This window comes from Rhea pennata, chromosome 5 (genome assembly GCF_028389875.1).
Source record: "Rhea pennata isolate bPtePen1 chromosome 5, bPtePen1.pri, whole genome shotgun sequence".
NCBI lineage: Eukaryota > Metazoa > Chordata > Aves > Rheiformes > Rheidae > Rhea > Rhea pennata.
This window is the reverse complement of record NC_084667.1, coordinates 34,237,452-34,258,953: the sequence shown is the minus strand read 5'-3', so window position 1 is coordinate 34,258,953 and position 21,502 is coordinate 34,237,452. Positions and strand designations below refer to the sequence as shown.

Sequence of the window (21,502 nt, the reverse complement as noted above, 5' to 3'; positions counted from 1 at the left end):
ACACACATTAACATTCTCTTCAGATTAATTCAGTTTTCAGTTTTAATTACTGCAAATGTTGCCATGGGGTAGCTATGTTTCCATTCCTGGTGTGAAAGAATTACCTGTACAGGTACATTAAGCTTGTTTTCCATGTCCATGCAGTCTCCCAGACTGCTGATTAAGAAAGCCAAAACTGCACTTGGCATTCCCAAATCAAGAGCACTGTTCTATATACCACTTCCCTTGACACTGGAATTTAAAACTGTTCTAAGACCGTTAGTCACAACTACATATGCACAGCTAAATTTAAATCAGGGATTATAAGCTGCTTTTTTCAATCAGCCATTTGGTGATCCACTCTTTCCCTTACTCAAGAACTGAACAACACTGCATATTTCTACTCTGAAGCATTTTCAGAGAAATGCTTTTATATATAGAATTTATATGCAGGGTACCGAGGGAGAGAAATGATGACAAAGATATTGCGGATCCTTTTTTTGAAAATCAATTTTGTCTTTAATTGTTTCACTCCAAAGGGGATATATGAAAGCCAGTTATCTAGCAACTGTATACCTCAGAGAGATGAGTACAGAACCACAGATTAAAAAAATACATCTAATTCTCAGAGTGACAGATGCTAGAGCAAGTATGTGCCTATACCATCAGTGCACACAGATGCAGAAAGATTTTTTTTAATAATAAATATTTCATCATATACTAACTCCTGAGACTTTACTCATGAAAAGAAAGGGAGCAGATTTTAAGAGTTATCACACATACAATATATTAAGCTATCAGAGCAAAACAGAACAAAATGCCAACACTGTCTTAAGAAGCACTGCATTGGAGTTTATCTACATCACAGTACTTTAAGTATGCAGCTCAAAGAGTCAGTGTCCATTTAAGTTTTGCCTCAAATCTACAATATCACTTGATGTACAGCATTCAAAGAGTGCAAGAAATCAAATTATGAACACAGCCAATAAGAATGTAATTCTTTGATATGAAAACTGCACTGCAAGATTTAGATTTCTAGTACCTAGCATTAGTCAGCAGAAAATCCAAGTATATTTATAAAAGGTTTTTACATAAAGTGATTAGCAAGTTTTAAGTAACTACTGTGTTCCCAGGTACTTTTGACCACATAAGTAGTATAGAGAATGATATAGTTAAAAATCACCATAAAGTCACAACTCTAAATAAGGTACCACAGTGACAACCCAAGATATCTCAGGATTTTCTGTAGTTTTTTTTTCCCCCCTTTTTTAAAAGTTTTGTTAGTAAAAGTCATTTGAAAATGTAAAGATTTTTAGCTTTTGGTTAACTAAATTTATTTTAATAGTTTCCACTCCAGTATATTCTTTCAAAGTTCAAATACTTTTTTCTGTCAGTAATGAACAGTTAGAGACAACCCTTTTGAAGCGGTAGGATCAGGAAGACATAAGCCAGCTCTTTCAATTAGTCCTTCCTTGGAGTTATTGCTGAGACAGACACTTAACTCAGCACAACATGACGGTCAAAAACAGATTTGCGTTGCTCTTGGACCTGTAACTTCCATCGCTGTTGGGCATACTCCACTTTATTCAAGACATTGGCACGACTCCGAGAACGAGCCAGTACATCATGAGCATTTGCAAAAGGCTGGTGATCCTGAAATGGTAAAAATTAGTAGTTAGAGCTCAACAATTCCACTCAGCAAGTACATTAAAATAAGTTTTAGGAAAAAACAAGCTATTTAACCAGCTGGTCAGCCAATACAACAACACAGTTAAAACTGTTCAATTTTTCATTCAAAGTAACATCCGCAAGTTTTCCCAGTAGACCAAACTTCACTACACAGTCAAACAATTTTTTGCTGTCTACAGCTGCTGCCTAGAGATGCCTAGAACCTTGCATCCATTCGTAGCTGTTGGAGTAGAAGCCTAGAACAGACCCAGACACTGGGACCCTCCCATTATCATCATGAATGCACTTCACTTTAAAACTGAATTAAAGAGCTGGTGCTTTGCCAACTCTCAGCCTTTTACTGTAAGGCAGTTTGGGATGTTCACAGGAAGATTCTATATAAAACCAACACACACTGATGTTTACCAAACTAAACCCATTGTACTAAGCTGTCTAAAAGCAAAGCGTAAATACAGCTGTATAAGTGACAAAGAGCCCAACAATAACTGAGTGCTTGTTTAATATTTATCCGTCTGTTTCCCAAAAATACCTATACAAAGCTGTATTTTCTTCTAATAAATCTAGTCATAAACAGAAAATGTTGGAATGGAATCTCTTATGTGTTTGTCAACTTGCTTTTCACAAAGTCATATTTTTAAAGCTAATGTCAGAAAGCTTCATATATGCAATGTATAATGCAAATGAAAAAAACATAATCAAAATTCTCAGTAGCACACAGGTTATCATTAATAGTATCTATTGGAGTGATTTCAACAAGTCCCAAAGACACACATGGCCCTCACTGGGCTAAGAAAGGCACTAATATAGAAAAAGAAACAATCCCTGTCCTGAAGAGTTTAAACTCACTATAAAAAGATCATACAGCTGGATATATCTACAATGGAAAATTAATCGGAGGCAAGTCACTTTACAGTGAAATAATAATAATTAAAAAGTCACAATAGCAGCATGTTTCCACCAACAAACACAGGGACAAAAAGAGTACAGGAAAAGTTAGATGGTACTGCCTAGCCTGACAAGCAATGGTCTCAGCTCAAAGGCTAACTACTGTCCCAGACACTGGGACCCTCCCATTATCATCATGAATGCACTTCACTTTAAAACTGAATTAAAGAGCTGGTGCTCTGCCAACTCTCAGCCTGTCAGTTTCTAAGTAGACAACACAGCAAAGAAGTAATTTAAAAGGAAGAAGGTCTACAGAAGGTCTACAGATATTCATCAGCTGCCACTGCCATCAGTGGGCAACAAGAGAGAAAGAACAAATATTATTTTGAAGTTCAGCAACAACAACAACTTATGAAGACTTATTTTCAGAGTCAGACAAGGAGCAATACCTCAAGAACTTGCAGGAGGGAAGATAAGGAAGGAGATAAGCCATGAAAGACTTTCAATTACTCCACATTTACTGCTACAGGAGAAAGATGAGTGGGAAAGGAGTAGCATGAACTCAGCAAGAAGCTAATGTGCTTTCTGTTCAAAGCACTGCTGCAGATACAAGAGCTACTGACTCTGCAAGCATGAGATAGGACACAGTAACAGACAAAGCAAAATATGAAATTGGATAAAGTGGAGCTAGAATTTAAGAAAAATTAATTCTGTAGTTAACTAAAGCTCTCCCACAACATTTATTTTACTTCTTCCACCTACACCCAAAAAATTCCACTCCAGATTTGGAGATACAGTAATTATTTATCCAACTGAGGTACAGCTTACAGCACAAGTTCATTTGAACCAAGCAGGAATTTGCTCAATTTGCTATGAGGATGCAGACAGAAAAAGGTCACTCCAAACTCTCATTTCCAGAAAAAAAAAAAAAAAAAAAAAAAACACCCAATATCCTCCTAAAAGTGACTGTGAAGTATCTTAGGACATTAATACAAGGACATGGAATACATCCCCATATAAGACACATACAAGCACTGAAAGAGTGGAGCATAAGGAAAAAGAAAAAGGAAAAAAAAAGGGATATCCGCCTGAATATGCTTTATTCTAAACATTAGCTCAGACTTGGGTGACAATCACACACTTCTGTGAAACCAAGGTACAAAAAGAAGGTATAGCTGATAAAAGGTTTAAATGAAGCATTTTTCCTTGATAATAGTTTTTTTTTAAAAAAAAAAGAAAAAAAAAAGAAAAACTCAAGATGGCTGTTGTGGCCACTGCTAATAAAGATATGTAGAACTAAAGAATGTGTTCTCTTCAGTTTACTAATAATGACAGTTCATTTCAAAAACATGACAAAATTGAGCACGATCCACTTAAAAATACAATACAAGCATAACATTTACCAAATTTGATATCTTCAAATCTATGAAGTCACTGAAACAACAAACAGAACTACCAGGTATTTAAATGGATTTTCTAAGTGTCGTCATCATAATATTTTTCACTATGACTGAAGTAACTGTCTCGTATTAACATCCTATTCATTTGAAGAAAAAAAATATTCTTAAGGATTCTATTGTAAGAGATTAATTAATACTTTAAGTCTTTAACTAGGTCTCGTTTATCTCAGCAGTGCTTATTATACTAAATGCTCACATCTGCTAAAAGGCTTAAGTTAAAACAAACAAAAATCTTCTTCCATAGTGTCTGGTTTTAGAGATTCTTGCTAAGGTTACAGCACACCTGAAAGGTACTTTACTGGTAAAAACAGCACTCTACATAGAAACTACATCAGTGTTATTATCAGACTTCAGAAATTCCTTTACCATTCTATGCTTTTCAACACTGAAACTTTGTCACCAATCTGACTGCCAGTTTAGAACTTTTCCCCACATTACTTCATGATAATACTTCTCCAAGGCTTACAGAATCTTAACTTTACAAAATTCCTTACAGTTACAGAGTCATACTCCATATTTTTATGCTATTCCAAGCTCCTCTTCAAAGATCACAGAACCACTGAATAGGAAGGGTGGGAAGGGACGTCTAGAGACCACCTGGTCTAATCCGCCTGCTTAGCAAGGTCAGCTCAAACATGTTGCCCCGGACGGTGTCCAGTTGGGTTTTAAGCATCTCCAAGGATGAAGACTCAACAACCTCTCTAGGCAAGCTGTGCCAGCATTCAGCCACCCTCACAACGAAGAAGTGTTTTCTTGTGTTCAGAAGGAATTTGCTGTGTTTCAGTTTGTGCCCACTCCCTCTCGTCCTGTCGCTGGACATCACTGAGCAAAGGGAGTCTGGCTCCACCTCCTTTATATCCTCCCATCAAGTATTTATATGCATGGATAAGATCCCCCTGACACTTCTTCTCCAGGCTAAACAATCCCAGCTTTCTCAGCCTCTCCTTGTATGAGAAATGCTTCAATCCCTTAATCATCTTTGTGGCCTTTCAGTGGACTCCCTCCAGTAAGTACCCATCTTTCTTCCACTGGGGACCTCAGACCTAGACCCAGCATTCCAGATGTGACCTCGCCAGGGCCGAGTAGAGAAGAAGGATCACTTCACTTGACCTGCTGGCAACGGTCTTCCTAATGCAGCCCAGGATATCATTGGCCTTCTTTGCTGCAAAGGTTCATGGCTGACTCATGGGCAACTTGGTGTCCACCAGGACCCCCAGCTCCTTCTCTGTAGAGCTTCTCTCCAGCTGGTGGGCCCCCAGCCTGTACTGGCGCATGGATACAAGATGACCTACTCCCATCAACCAGTCTTCCCTATCAATATTTACCAGGCATTAAAGCACTGTTTCCAGTGCCAGGTTTCATAAGATCTTGAATTCCTTTCCTGAAATGGGACTTAAGACAAATTTCATTTTGTCTTCATTAGTAGTTATAAACATTGCGTCAGAGATGAGGAAGTGCCAGCAAAAGAGAAGAAAGCTTGCTGTCGTTTGTCATCAATGGACTACTCTCCTCTTCTTCCTGCAAAAAGCTATTCTGATATGTGGGAAGATACTATCACATCTTCGCTTCTAGCTGTAATACTAACAGTGATTCATGCTGAAATAAATTATATTACCTCATTGCAGTAACTCATTCTTGAATTTTTAGCACTAAAACCCAAGCTGGAGTATGAAAGAAGCAGTAACCCCTCAGAACACACTTTCTCTTTGTAGAGAGAAATCCAAGCGGCACTTAATTCACATAAAATGCCGTCACTAATAAGACCATGTTAATATTTAGTCCTTTAAAAAATATGCCTCCTATATGAGCTTACCTCCTTTACTACTCTATTTCTGCTCTGAGAAATAATCTCCATGTCTAGACTAAGGGTAACCGAAGCACTCCTCACCATACTAATTTCTGGTCTAGAGAAAAAAAAAAAGTGAAATAGTGGCTTCAGAGAAGTCATCACACAGCCTTCTGATGCTCCCTTCAGGGAAAGATGCTAAGTACCTGGCAAAAAGCTATCCATCCCAATAATTTATTTAACAAATAATCATCCCAATCTTTATGTCATCCCAAGTACATGTTCACTCAAGTGAACTCACCCCAATATCTTCATCACTCTGTATAAGCTGTGAATGTCCAAAGAGACGTCTCTTTAGTATAGGCTCCACCAAGGTAAGGTAAACCATGTACAGAAGAAGTAAGCCCAAAATGGACAGATATATGATGATTGTAACCTGCACAATATAAAACATACGCACAATTTATGCCAGCTTTAAGACATTACCATCACAATTTCTCAGCAGGCAGCAAGGACTAAAAGAATGGCATGTGCCAAGCAGGTGATAAGTCTGTTTATCTTTGGAAGTGCCACTAGGCAATTCAAAAATCCACAGAGAAAAGCCACTAAACTACGAACATACTATCACAAGAGTCTGAAGGCACACAACACAGTTTGAAACAAAGTTTCTCTTAGCTAGACTTTGCTAAAATTTTATGCTACCCTTTTTAATACAGCTTGATGTTATGAATTTCATCCCAAGCAAGACCACTGTACAATTTAAGCATTAAACTGAACTGACAAAATTTAGGGGTTCCTTCATGCTCTCCTTTCTCTAGCATGGATCTGCACTCAAACATCCACAGAGATCACCATGAAAAATGTGAAGGAGAAAAGAAATACCAAACTTCTAAAAGTCCAAAAAGAAAGTGTAATCCAAGCTATAACAGAAGAAAAGATATACTGCATAATCTATTCACCTCAGCCTAAGAGGCAATGTTTCTGAAGGGATAATACCGAAGAATACGGAGTTCATCTATTAGAGCAAACATGGCTGATTTTGATCATCTTAGTAAAAATTTCCTTTGCATGCTGGGAAGCTAAGCAAGATAGCTGAATAATGAGACTGCCTGAAATATCAAGTCCAAAGCTTGACATATACACATACACACACACACACACACACAAGAAAAAAGAAAAAAAAAAAAGTAGAACACTCAGAATTTCAGCATGGTAAAAAGCTTCATTTCAAAATTTGATATATTCAGTAAGAGTTCTTAAGCCTGCTCCTCCAGCTTTACCTTGATGCTATTGTTATTGTTCAAGCTAAATTCTGAACAATGGTATTGGGGGGGAACCCTTAAATCTTGTGCTGCTTTAGAAGACTTTTTCTGCTTAAAAAAAAAATAAAGAGAGAGAGTTCTCTAAAATATGACAGACCTATTTACTAATCGTTTGAAATATTTAATATATACCAACAAAATTATTTTGTTTACCTTAATTGTGACAGAGCTTCTCTCTTCATATTTGCATTCACAACGTAAACAATATGCTTCTACATCAGGTCCAGGGACAGGCATAGGCTCAACCACATGAAGACAGTCACTGGGAAAAAAACAAACAAACAAACAAACCAAAACACACACACCCAAATCATAGACTGCTAAGGTTGGAAGGGACCTCTGGAGATCATCTAGTCCAACCCTCAGCATAGCCCATATGGGGACTGAACCCACAACCCTGCCCCCAAATCATAAAACACAAACAAAAAACCCAGTCAGTTCTGGGCTGGTTTTACCCTAGCCTATTCCACTATGCAGGCAGATCTCACAACTCAAGATGCATGCAGCCCCAGATGCACACATAACTTGAAAAGTCATCTTTTGTTAAGTTAAACTGTTCTTAATTACAGGTTTCCAAGATTTAACAAATTATTGCGCCTCAACTATTTTACTTAAGTAAGAAGGAGGCTATTGACAAGCTACTAAACAAGTTTTGTAAAAACTTTAACTAAATACAGATGTTTGTGTTTTCAAGGAAAAAATACAAGATGTTATAGCTGTTAGCACAATAAGTTCAAGAATTTGAGCTAGCTCATCATTAAGAACATAGAATCCCAGAAGGAATGCATCATTTGATACTGATATCAGATGAAAGTAAATTCCATCTATAACCTGTTTCTTTCTTCACCATACTTTAAAAGCTTTATTTTATCCCTCCAGTGTCTGAAGGAAGATTAACCTCTTTTTGGTATACACAAACAAAAGTCTTGTTTTTACTGTCAGGAGTTACAGGCACTAAAGAAAAAAAATTAAGTCAAATGAATTGGTTTTTTTAGGCAACATATTAGTGTATAAGTAGCATTCAGTTTTCAGCATTGGACTGGGATGCAAAAGCATAATTTAATTTAAAAGATTACAAAATATAAGTCAGTTCCCATGCCAAAAAAGTATGATTGACAATGTTGTGGACATTCTATATCATAGCACTAAATCCAGTCATCACAAGACTACTTCTGCCAGTAACTTATGTAATTCCAGTCCTTTTGCTGACTCAGATTGTTTAGAGTTCACATCCCAAGTCCTTTCCAGCACATAACCCTAACAGGAAAAAAAAAAAAAAAACAAAAAAAAAACAAAACAAAAAAAAAAAAAAAAAGCTTTCACCTTTCTCTTGGTTAACTCAGTGTTGGTATAGTTTGAAGCAGGTAATAAAGCGCCTGATATGACAGCAGTAGCTTATGATTCGGCATTGTACTATGCTGCACTAAGATGCTGCAGATCCATGAGGCTAGACATCAACTCATTTCTTCTGTTTTGCTTGCATTTCTGTTTCAGAGCTAAAACTATTAAACATCTAATCCATCCTCTCCAGAGGAATGGAAGGTTTATTTTTTCCCACTTATTTGTAATTGCAATTATGGTCTCCATGCCAGAATGCATTATTCAAATCATAAAAATCAAAGGTATATGCAAGTTATAATCTATGCAATTTCATGATCACTGCATAATTCATAATACTGCAAGCTTACATCAGTACACTGCTTAAGAATAGTGGAAAGGCTGTTACTGTAAACTATCAAATATTAAGATCAGCATTCTTTTCTTTAGTTCAGTGTTTCGGTTGCTAGGAAGTGCAAAAGCTATTAAAATCTCAGAATTTTAACAATATATCTCCTTGGATTGTAATTCTATGGTAATTTTAAAAGAAAATGTGGAAAGGGATGATCCCTTCCTGAGCAATGTTCCTACTTCATTGCCTCTGCATTCTCACCCTTTCACTTGTGCCTACAATAACAACACTGAGGAAGTGTTTCTTCCTGTGCAAGCCAAGGTAGTCAAAAGTACAGCTTCTGCACAAACAGATTTTCATTTTCTTCAGACAGAAGACAGGGTGTCCTCGCTCTCCTCCAAATACACCACAGGCAGTCAGCCTCTGAACATGAAACACCAGCAGATTTATTTCAAAGTGGGTTATTTAAATGAATACACTGTTTCTAGGTGCTTAATCTTAGATATCACTATGCTTGCCTAGTGTGTTATTCATCAGGACGGGATTGCCTGTGATAGCTCTTAGCCTGAATCTAGAACAGTGAATGCTTTCAAAGGGATCAAAGCACCATCAGCTTATACTGGTATTTACATAACACACTGTCCACCAGTCTTTGAAGCTTGAAGAACTGAGCACTTCAAGGGAAAGAACTGAAGTACCTAAATAAGAACATCATCATGCATGAAACAAGTTCAATATTAAAAATTAATTTTTAATTTTATATCAAGATAAGCCAACAGCCAAGTCATTGTTATGCTGTGCATAATTCATAAAGACACTAAAAATTGATCTGTCTTTTGTCTCGCATGAATGACTAATCTAAATACCAAAATGATGATCATCCTGTTCTATTCAATAATAAGTCACTTACACAAATGCAGAAGTCAAAGCACAGCACTAAAATTTCCTTATTTTAGCGCTCGAGAACCAGCAATCAAGCCTTTTAAAAGTAGCAAGACAACATCTCAAACTGAAGATCATAGCCATAAAACATTCCCAGATGGTCACCTAAGAGATGATCTCAACAAAATGCCATTTAAGATAAGAAAACAGATTTTGTAGCTTCTGTATACATCAGTATCTTTCACCATAAAGTTAGTCAAGTCTTCAAAGATAGCTTTTCCTTCAGTCAGTTCCAATACTGAATTAAATTGAAGCAGGATCTTTTCTGCCAGCAAGTTGCATATTAAGCTACACCCACCAAAAAAATCCATTTTCATTTGAAGAGGAGTAATGAGTGACAAAAACAGTAATACTGCTACTCTGAAATATCTGTTGCAACTGGAATTCTCTCAGCATGTTTCCTCACTGTCATAGTAGAATAATGTTAAGTTAATCATGTGGAACTAAAGTAATATTTTTATTAGACAGTGCATTTTATGCTCGTTAGGTTAGACTGAAATTCACAGTGTTGTTTCTCATAGTTCTTCTGTAAGTAACTTAATAAATCAAGACACAGCTCTACACATACCTGTATCAATAAATTTATTCCTATAATTACTTCAGTAGGACTACTCAGGGGCATGAAGCTTTTTCAGAATCAAGTTGCTATTCTGTTGCTATTCATCAGACTGGTAAGGCTTCAGATACATTTACAACTAATAAAAGAAGAGTTAGTATACTAAAACGTATTCCACATTTTTATATATTTCACATTTTCATTCTTTAATCCAAGAATTTCTGACCACTTCAGACATCAACTTGAGCTGAAAACATGGTGTTTTATTTGCATCATTCACATAGACAACAATACTTGAGGTGAAGTTGCACAAGAGAGTTAGGCCAATGTAGTAAATCATGGTCATGTCCCTTTCTCCCCCAACCCCTCATCCCCAGCCAGGCATGACAGTCCTTAGCTCTCAGGGGAGTCTGGCAAATGCCACAGCTGGCATAAATTGAACAACAGAGTGCAGGGCTGTGGCACAGAGAAGTAAGGCTTCACTCTGTTAGGAACAACGTCCTGTGAGACAGCTTGAACTGTCTCATGTATGTGCACTCCCCGGCTGTGGAAATAGAACAGAACAAAAATCTCTAAAAATAATCTCTAAATGGTAGGATAAGTTTTAAGAGCAGAGGAAGAGCAGACAACTTTCCTGAGTCCTAGTTCCAAGGCCATGCTTCATCACCATTCTACAAACCGTTTCAAATCACTGAACTCAAATTCAATATCCTCTTCTCCTCTATTATTTTCAAGTCTAAATAAATAATAAAATATGCAAGCAAACAAACAAATGACAGAGCAAGGATTATGGGTTCTTGGCCTTGTCCCTGGCTGGAGGTGAACTCGGGAATACTTTTAAAAGTAAAGTACCAATAAATTACGCAAAAGGTAATTTCCTCGTCTCATCACAGAGGATTAGCACATAATCACAGTGGAATATTACTTTAACCAGTAGAACTCATTATAGTATTTTTGATGCCCCACAAACTCACCAGTCTTTCTGGGAAACATTTTTGTTGTAAATATGGCCAGAATGGTCTTTGTAAGGAGGACAGATGCATTTACATCGGACATCTTCAGAATTCTGAAAAATAAGCAACACGCTTAGAACAAATTATCAACAGTGACCAAAGCAACACACAGAAATCACTACGTTGATGCAATACATGAAATATTTAACACAAACTACTTGCAAGCATCTCTGGATAGTCTTACCTAGAATTTTCTTCACATTTAAGAACAATTCTTCAAAAACATTGAGGAAAAAAGTAGTAAGCAGAGCAATTTCTCAAGTAACACTATTCTTTTAGATAGCAAATACCTTCTTCCAAAGAAAAATCTGGAGCTGAAGTTCACTTTTCTTTTTAACAATTAGCATACTTTTAGAAGTTACTTATGTTGGTATAGTCAGCTATTCAATTAATGTATAATATAAACACAGTGACTAGCTTAAAACAAATGAAAGAGTATTAAGCCTAAATGGAGGTTAGCAAAGAAGCCTTTGTGGATAATTCTGTACTCACTTACCATTGTTCCTGAACAACGAAAAGAAAAATTTTGTAAGGAAAAGTATTAGGTGGACCATAATAACCTACAGCTCTCTTATCTTAAACAGCAGCAGAATACTGTGTGGTAGACAGAGAAGTACAAACTGGAATACTAAATAGAGAAGGGAGAAATGTGAAAAATGATGCAAACTTGGAAAAGCAAGCTTTAGAGAAACAATTCTAAGGATTACATAAGCAATGAGAGCCACTGCAAGAAGAAGTGAGGAAAATTAACATCTCACAATTACATTAAGTGAAAAAAGAATTAGCATCCAAGTTTGCATTTGGATTACTACTGGGAAGAAAGGAATTCCAGAAAGAGACTTCGTTTATATTGAAATAAGGTAATTTCTTCCTTTCCCAAATTGCACAAGAGTAGAAAACCATACAAAGAGAATAGGGATGGTCAGCAAGGATTGATAGATGACAGTATTCTCAAACTCAGAGCAGAGTAATCTATTTGAGGAAATGATAAAACAACACAAAAGGTAAGCTTGACTTATCTGAAATTCAGGGCAACTTTTGACAGCATTATAAGAGATTGTCTTAGGAAGTGTTGATAAATAAACCTCTATCCTGAATAATCAGGTCAGAGTAATACTAAATGGGCATAGGTCAGCTGGACAACCTTGACTGCACTATATACCAAGGCACTTCTGGTCTTGTCATAGGGAAGTCAAATAGTTAATGAGCATAAAAATAAGGACAAGCTAGATAGAGAGTGCTTCAACAATTTGGAAGACTTTGGCTATTAGGAGATACTATGCTCTCACAGAGACAATAAGATTATAACCCCAAATATTATCCTACAAGGGAACAATAACAGAAATTTTAAATACACTCTATTTGGGTAAGACAGTAGAAGCTGGGAGAGCCACCATGGAATAAAATAGAAGATGAAAACACTCAGACACACGATGCTGAGTGGAAGTAGAGCATCAAGCTGAAAATAAAATAAGACATCTGACAGATCCCAATTTTCTTTTATATAGCCAAAGAACATGAGTTTTATCTCAAACAAGACCTTTCCAATAAATATGCAAAAATGACTTACTGCTCTGAGATGCTGTCACATGACACAACATGTCAAAGTTAAGTAAAATGCTAAAAACTTAAGCTTTGTACAGAAACATGCACTAATAAAAAAAACTCAAAGTTCTAATTCTTGATATGTTTTGCTCAACAACAAATGTCACATACGTAGCTCTCAATATATAGCTACTGCAATCACTAGGTTTTCATAAAACTCACATGAAGATATCTATAAAAAACAACCTGACATCCAGCTGAAAATCAACAATCATGTCTTCCACATAAAGTCAACTGAAATTACCTCCTAAATCTGATCTTGTGTGGACATATACCTCACATTCTAACAGATTCAGTCAAAACTCTCTGCTCCATGGCACCTAGGGAAGGCAAGTCAGTAAGTAATGGGGCTAGCTGCCCAAATTCCTGAATCTTCACAAAAATCGAGAAATGGTTAATGACAACCTAGCCCTAGCTCTGCAAAAAGATTGCTCTTTGATATTCAAAAGGGACTCTCCTGTCATCTTTGCTTTTCTAGTTTAACAAAAGCAATGAAAATATCTGATAATGAACTGACATATTTGTGGGATAACAGAAAAAAACCAAACAAAAAAAGAGTTCACAGCTAAGCTCGTCCACCAGCAGGTTAGGAAGGTTACGGAGAATAATACCTAGAGGAATCAGTGCCAAAGACCTGAACAAGAAACCCACCAGTCCAGCAGTTGCTCCCAGCAAGGACATTAAGAAGGGGGAGCAGAGCCGAGGCACCAGAAAACAGCCCCAGGAGAGCCCAGCGTCTCACCTCGGGGCCTTACAGCCTCGCGACCGCGGCGGGGGGGCGCCCAAGGGACAGGCCGGGGACAGGCGATAAGAAGGGGGCTGCTGGGGGGGAGGGCGAAGGGGCGCGAAGGCGACGGTTGGGGCGCGCGCGCTGGAAGCGGGAGGCGCGAAGGCGACGGTTGGGGCGCGCGAGTGGGGGGGGGGCGAAGGCGACGGTTGGGGCGCGCGAGTGGGGGGGGGGCGAAGGCGACGGTTGGGGCGCGCGAGTGGGGGGGGGGCGAAGGCGACGGTTGGGGCGCGCGAGTGGGGGGGGGGGGCGAAGGCGACGGTTGGGGCGCGAGGACCCACCGTGACCCGCCCCCGCGGCCCGCCCCGCCCCGCTCACCTTGGCCTCCGCGCCCAACCCCGCCAGAGCGGCCAGCGCCAGCAGCGAGCAGAGCCGCGGGCAGCCCCCGCCGCGGGCCGCCATGTCGAGCCCCGGGCTCGGCTCGGCTCGGCCCGGCCCCACCCGCTTATCGCCGCCGCCGCCGCGGCGCCGCCGGCCCCCCGGCGCCCGCCGCCATCACTTCCGCTGGCCTCACGTGAGGCGGCGTCCGGCAGTGAGGGCGCCCGGGCGGCTGCGCGGCGCCGCCCGCAGGTTCCGGGCGGCGGGGCTGCCGCTCGCCGGGGGCCGCCGCGCCGCGCCGCGTCGCGCCGTGCCGGGCCGCCGGCGCTGCGCTCGGCTGGGGACGCGCCTGTGGCACCGGGGCCGGGGGGCGCGCTTCCCGGGAGTGGCGGCCGCCGCCAGGTTTCGCGCGGGGAAGGGAGCGAGACCAGGCGTGAGCGCGCGAGGGGCCCCGAGCCGGGCCCGGGGCCGGCGGGAGCTGCGCTGCGGCCGCCGTGGTCGCTGCCCGTCGCGGAGCGCGGCTGGCTTTGCTGAAGGCCTTCTCGGCCTCCTGAATCATCTCGCTGCTTTCCAAACGTGTTTCGGGTGTTTGATTTCAAAGAACAATCTCTTACATTCAGGAAACGCTTAAAAGACAGACTCAATGCTTCTTTATACAGTCACGCACGAGTGATAAGCAGCCACGCTGAAACGCAAAAAAAAAAGTGAGACCTGCTCTACCAAAACCAATTGCACCTAGGATTATTCAGTCTCTTGGAACATAAAGGTGATTTTACCTCTGTTATTAACTGTGAAGCAAATGTTAGGTGCGTGGGATGCAGCATCTTGTGTGTAGTGTCCCAAGGGATTTAGAGCAGATAATGGTAATGTTCTGAAGCTGATGTATTACGTTTTTTCAATTCGTTGAGTTAAATCTCCGCTTAGGTTTTGACAGCATGACAAGATGCCATTAGCAAGTAAGGCCAAACCCTTAACAGAATAAACAAAGAAACTATTTTGCCTAGGTCAACAAAAATAGTAATACTTTCCATAAGGCTTACTGCATTTTTTTTTTCAGAAAAAAATTCCTCATTGTTCATGGAGCGATGATGAGGGAACACAGATCACCAAATGACTGAGAACATACGGAGCATATAACAAACGACACGTTAGTTATCCTGCTTCTTCATTCTCCCAAAACATGTAGAAATTATTGTATGCAGACCTGCTGATGTGCAGCACCAAGAATATTTTCCATGTAAACAGGCTCTGACAAATTGCCCCCCCCCCAAAATTGCTCAATTGGTTAGGTTAAAACTAAGCTTAAAAATAAAACTGTTGCTAATTATGTCTATAAAGCACGTCGTGAGTCAGTTAAAAAACACACTATTATGGAAATGTATTAAAACTGATACTACGTAGGATTCCAAATGAGACGTTGAAGTTGCTGGTAATGAGTTTTTCAATAACTGAACATAGAAGGGCAGTATATATATTTTCAGCGTATTTTACAGGTAGATGCATACATAGATAGACAGGTTTTCTCCAAGATAATGTCCTTAAAATACAGTGGTATTCCCTATTTTTCTTGCGGTTGTTACTTATTTTCATCCAAGAACAGTGTTCACCCTCTTTCAGAGGGGCAATAAATGTTGATGAGAAGCAGCATTTTCAGTTGTCCCATTGGGACAGCGGCATGCATCCCACTGGGACCTGACAAATAAGCAAGTTTGAATTTTCCTGTCCTGGGGTATGAAAATCCAAAGCTCGCCTGGTGCTGCTGGGCCTGTGTTCAGCTGTTCTCCTGCATGGGACTCAGTGCTGAACTGGTGCTTGAGCCCAGCTGTAGAAACTGCTTGTGTTCATTTCAGGAAGAATTGCAGACGTTATGTTTTAGCCACATCCCTTGCCCATGCTCCCTCCATTGCTTCCTATATCTTGTATTTTTTTAATATCCATTTTCATAATCTGCTTAGCAGCAACACTGTACATTGTCAAAGAGTTTCTCTATTTTCTTTCTCCTTCTCCACCCTCTAGTAAGTGGCTATAATTTCATGGGACATAAAATAGTTCTTTATATATAGTTTACATTTCTGTTGTATTATTATACTTTGTTTTAATCTAGTAGGCTGCATAATATTGATGTGTCAGGCATCTCAGTAAAAAGTAACTTAAGTTACTATAGAAACACAAACAATTTTATTTAAAATTCGGGAAAAATTGCCACTAGAGAAGTATAATGAGCATAGATCAGACTTCAACCTTAGCTAAACAAATCATCTTTTTAATGACTGTATCTGCACTGAAAGTGTTTTGAAGCTTGAAGGCGGCTCTCTGTATTCCTAACCACCCACGTTCATAGTTCGTGATTGGCAAATTGACTGCAGAGTTGAAAAAACATGCTGCATCTTTAGAAAAGCACGGATCAGATTTTCAGCTGAAGTAAATACATGCAGTTTCGGAGACATCACTCTGCTTAGAGCGGCTCGCTGTTTGGAAAAAGATTTCTAATAGGCTAATATATGTATTTTTTCCCTAACACACTGAATGATTCCTAATACACAGTCAATAACTACACCTTTCTGGCTGCTGAAACAGCCTTTTGTACCTTCAAGCCCTGTCTTAGAGCTTCGTCAAATCCAGGGTCAACCCAGAAAAAGGTGAACTTGTGAGCCACAGACCACTGCAGGAGTTAGAAACTTTTTCTCCTGGAAGCAGAGCCCATTCTTTCCCCAGAAAACAATAAGCAGTGATTTAGTAAGCAAAATTGCCAGATGAGTTATTAAGAAAAAATACTGGAAGTTTCTATGTTAACATTTAGATCTTTTTCAGTTTCATTTTTGAATTTTATTTTTCAGCATACCAGTGTCAGAAACAAGATGGTTAAATCACAGTAAAAAACATGAGTCATCATCCAGTCCTTTAAAAATATAAAGGTAAGGTTGATTTTAAGGAGAAAGAAAAGATTGTCCTGACTGTAACAGCCCTATTAGTAGCTGTTCTTCAACTATGTAATCTTCCAGAGATGCTGAAGTTGGGTTTCATCTTCAAGAGCTCTCTCAAAGGCTTTTCCATGGAGTCCGAGCTTTAATGAAGCAGAAGCTGCTTCCTGCAGTCCTAACTCAGCCCTTACCAGATAAACCCTCTTAAAGCTACTGGATCCAAACTCTCATCTGTCATTTCCTGATGTAAAATAACATAAAATGTGCTTTAATTTGAGCATTGGAACTACCGAGATTTGAGCATTGCAACTACAAGCCAGCCTCTCTAAACTAAATATTATGCTTTGCAATTAGTACACTATGTTGAATTATAGGTGGTCTTTTAATAATTTTGTAGGCTGTGATATTTGCCTCCACTGCCAACACTCACACTCCCAGTCCCCCGGAAGTACTTTGGTAATTTGGAAACTGTGCATTTCAGGTGCCAGGTGAAATCCTGATCCCAGCCCTGCTGCACAGGGGCCGGCCGTGGGGCACCACACATCCCCTGCACCTGGAGGTGCAGCCTCAGCCGAGCTCGTGGGACCCACTCCAGGCAGGACCCACACGGCACAAGGAGCCCATCCTCAGGTCACGGGGACGCATCTTTTCCCCTCAGTCATATAAAAACACTCTTGATACAGAGCTTTGTGTTTCCAAGTGCTGTACGTGCAGAGCGTGCTCCTGCTATCCCTTTCCCATCACAAGGGATCCTGTCTGGAGTTGCATCATCCCTGTACAAACAGTGCACCAAGCAGTGTCTTTAATTTGCCTAACAGTGCTGCGCTGAGTCACGTCTGAATAGCATCCTACACCCATTTACCTGTAAAGTAACTTGATGCGCTGAGTGGTGATGCGCTGGGACTGACTGTGCTGTATCAGACAGTTTGCCTGGTGTATGCTTCACACTCGGCAACTGAAGTGTCAGGTGATGATCCTCAGGGCAGGCAGAGTAGACAGTATTACGATCATTTACATTTATGATAATTTACATTATGATCGTTTCTTATGAATGCAAATTACCATCTTTTTGTGTCGGTTTAGCCTACTCACATTCAGAAGTTGCCTGCTTCCATGGCTTTTCTCAGCTGAAAAGAAAGATCTTTTCATTATGAACAGTTATATAAAAGAGTAATCCAAAGGAATTATGTAAATAAGTAATTAAATCAACATTTTTACAGTCATTACCAGCATGACAGCCATGTGACATTTGCACAGAAAGAAAGATAAATACAGATTCTCTTTTGTCTATTTCCTGTATTCAATTAAAAATTATGCTGATGGCAATACTTGTTACTAGAGCAGCCTTTACTCAGCAAAGAATTGGGGGAAGCCATTAATTACAATGTCAATTGCTGTAGGCTAGTGAGAAAATTCACCTTTCAGCAGACTGGTCATCAGTATCTGTTTAAGTACATTCTGTCACTGGTACTGAATCCCTTGAAATAAATAGTACAATTTTCTCTCATGAGTTTCTGTTTTGAGCCAAAACCTCAGTGGCTCAATTCAGGTTTAGCTGGTATTCTGGTCTAATGGTCTTTGGTTTCTGCTGAATACAAAGAAAAACGAATGCTGGTGGGTGGATGGGGTACAAGGTTTACAGTAAAAGCAAGTTTTCCAAATATACTTCATCTCCGAGACCCATTACAGTAATGTAACATAATGTAATGGCTGCCGGCTTCCTTTCATAATTGAAGCATTATTTTGCAATCTGCAGTGAGAAGTTACATAAAACCTTTCACAAGACAGATAGGCATATGGAAAAGACAAGCTAGACAAACTGTTTCCCTCTGTATCTCTATATTTGGACTGATATTTTTGACATGAAGCAAATGGAGGGAAGCACCAAAAGAGCTGTGTGCCTATTTTGTCTTTCTGTTTCAGTGAATCCACTCTGGACTCCTCTGTGGCTGTAGGGGTTCAAGGACCTTCCCTGTTAATGCAAGGTCAATCTGTACTCTCATCACTACTGCATTTTGTTAGTACCAGCTGGCTCCCCACAGCACCCACATGGGGAGTTTGCAGTGCTCTGTGTATGATGTCGATTAGTGATAGATGCCATGCTCTTACCAGGGCACGTCCCTTCCTTCAGCAAAGGAGACGTGCAGCAAATGCAAGGAATGCAGCCCGTAGACAGAAAGGGGTCTGCAGCTGCTTAATCACAATCTTTCAAGTCTGTGACTCTGATCTCAGCCCTTGCAGCATGAAGGGCTAAACCGTTTCTCTTCTGTCATTAACTGTTCTGCATATCAAATTAATAGGCTGTTAATAGGGCACAAACAGTGAAAGTAAAGTGAACAAAATCATGTAAGTAAACAAAGACCTCAATAACTGCTTTCCAAAGACCTCAATAACTGCTTTCTAACGTTCCCTTATTTTGGATTAAATTGTGGTTCTACTATTTTTAATCTCAGTCCTTTCCTCTGAGATCTCACATTGTGTAAAATCAAGTCTGTCTTCATTCTGCTCAAAAGGAGTGACACCATTTTCACATAGATTTGAGTTTTGGCCTTTGGATTTTTTTTCAGATTAAAGCTCTGCTAGAGGAAACCTCATAGCTGGCTGTCGTAGCACTGCTGAGCAGTATTGATTTTTATGCCACCACGCCACCAGAGTTTGTGTAGGGCCACCGGTGCCCTGGCTGCTCTGTTCCCATGGCAACTCAGGAAGCAGCTCCATGCCCATTTTCCAATTGCATTGTTGCATCCCATAGCCGGTCTGGGGTGCCACCTGCAACCTCGGACACTGCTGTTTCTACCAACTGACAAAAAATGTTTTACAAAGTAAAAAAAAAATAAAAAAAAAAGAAATAGTGACATTTTGTTTGTCAAAACAAGGAGCATGAAGCTCCTCACTGCCCAAACATTAGGAGGACGGCTGATTTCAGGCTGCCATTTCACATTGCATGCTGCTGCTTGCTAATGTAATTGGGAATGACTTTGTTTGTGCTCCAGGGGCTGTGTTTGTTTTCACTGTTGCTGGTACAGTGTGCTATTTTCTTCATGTATGTAGTAGTGAATTAAAATACAACTGCACTTCAAGTAACTCCTGACTTTATGTAGTAGATGCCAATGAGTTGCTGGGTCTGATTACTGTGGAGGGGAAGGTCTGCCTTGGTTAGGGGAGAGTCTCTTCCTACCTCTTCTCGAAGAGCTGCGAACCTCTGGGAATTTCCCCAGGTGTGAGGGAGCACAGGAGGAGCCTAATACAGTAGTTCCCCAAACGCTTGTCTTCAGAGCTGATGATTTTTTGCTATATAAATGAGAAGTGGGAGCACAAAGATGAGCTCAGGGCACAAGCTCCTCCAGCTCCACTGCTGAAAATTCTGAACGGTGCCTGGGGGACAGCATGTAATCCACCCTGGGCATTTTCCCCTCCAGCAGAAACTGAGCTCTTCGTGCCCTGGTTGCTATGCCTGAGTTTTATAGCATTGCAAAGATGCAGAATAAAAATCTGTGAACTTTTCCATTGCACAAGCTCATTGCCCTGTTAGGGAGAAAGCAGTAGGGCACGTTGTTAGCTCAGGGTATCTGCGCAAAGGCGCTTAGTCATACAGCTTCATGACTGCAACATACATATTTTGATTTGCTACATTATTCAGTATTGTCTAGCCCAAACATTTCTGTGACCTCAGTATTAGCCTACACATCATTGCCTTTTCACTTTATTTATTTACTGGTTAATCTGCTATTCCATTTTATTTGATCTGAGCCTTAAGAACCGTATCACATGGACTGCAAATTATACCATACCCATCCTTAACTTTGACTGCTTCAAGCAGGCACTGAGGAACAATTAGATCACTGTCTGCACGAGGTGCCATTTAACTGAGAAAGAAAAGACAACTCTGAATAAGACAGATGCAGAGAGAGCCCAAACATTGTTCATACTGATAATGAAAATTAATCAAACACCATTAGCAGAAGCCAAGGAGCTCAGTACAGTGTGTGCTGTGCGGCCTGGGACATGCTGCTGGCTGTCCTCCGGCTGAGGAATGCCTGCCTCGCTCAGCTCAAGGGCAGAAAGGTGCTTTGCTGCATCAGGAAAAGAATACAAAATTGGAACCTTTTTCAAAATGAGTAGTACAGGGTTTTCTGAAAGCAGTTTGGGACAGCCTCAGAAGCTGGAGATTGACTCTAGTTTGTCTTTGTCATCTCTAATATACAGGAACCCTAATTAGAGCTCTTAGACTTTACAATAACTGATTTTTTTGTTTGTTTTCATGTTCATGTCTTTTGGGTTTGTTAGTTTTGACCGCCCCACACACACACCTCTGCTTATCATTTGGAATTGTGTGAACAGTGGGGGAAACAGATAACAGAGCTTGTTAGTTGAAGACGTGGCAACTGAGGCTTAAAAATTATGGGAAGAAAAGCTAAAGCAGTGAAAGAAGTTGAAAATTTCAGTTTGCACACATACACTTAGCCATGCAGAACTGCAGCCCTTGCACAAGCTGGTTTTATGATTAGTAGCTGTTATTCCTTTGTCCTATCAAAGTCTTGACAGTTTCTTTCCCTAATTTACATGTTGA

General features: G+C 40.1%; 1 protein-coding gene and 1 long non-coding RNA gene across 3 annotated transcripts; one reads left to right on the top strand and one right to left on the bottom strand.

Annotated features, from left to right (window-relative positions):
• Positions 1-474: 474 nt before the first annotated feature.
• TMEM9B (TMEM9 domain family member B) lies at positions 475-14,159 on the bottom strand. The gene is made up of 5 exons (XM_062577874.1): positions 14,012-14,159; positions 11,263-11,354; positions 7,275-7,383; positions 6,101-6,235; positions 475-1,632 (listed from the first exon to the last, which is right to left on the bottom strand). The coding sequence occupies exons 1-5, from the start codon at positions 14,093-14,095 to the stop codon at positions 1,477-1,479; spliced, it is 576 nt and encodes a 191-aa protein (XP_062433858.1). The 5' UTR covers positions 14,096-14,159; the 3' UTR covers positions 475-1,476.
• Positions 14,160-14,480: 321 nt separating this feature from the next.
• Positions 14,481-19,999, top strand: LOC134141593 (uncharacterized). 2 transcript variants are annotated; one of them, XR_009958660.1, is made up of 4 exons: positions 14,481-14,777; positions 15,069-15,158; positions 16,849-16,926; positions 17,414-19,999. It is a non-coding gene; the product is annotated as an uncharacterized LOC134141593 (long non-coding RNA). The 2 variants fall into 2 exon arrangements; XR_009958659.1 differs by lacking the exon at positions 15,069-15,158.
• Positions 20,000-21,502: the final 1,503 nt, after the last annotated feature.

Bases quoted from the DNA above. Each gene is read 5' to 3' on its own strand.
- TMEM9B (XM_062577874.1), bottom strand. From the start codon at position 14,095: ATGGCGGCCCGCGGCGGGGGCTGCCCGCGGCTCTGCTCGCTGCTGGCG. The intron at 7,384-11,262 runs GTGAGTTTGTGG...TTTTTTTCCCAG, and splicing joins AATGTTTCCCAGAAAGACTG to TGACTGTCTTCATGTGGTTG. The intron at 6,236-7,274 runs GTAAACAAAATA...TATATTGTGCAG, and splicing joins GAAGCTCTGTCACAATTAAG to GTTACAATCATCATATATCT.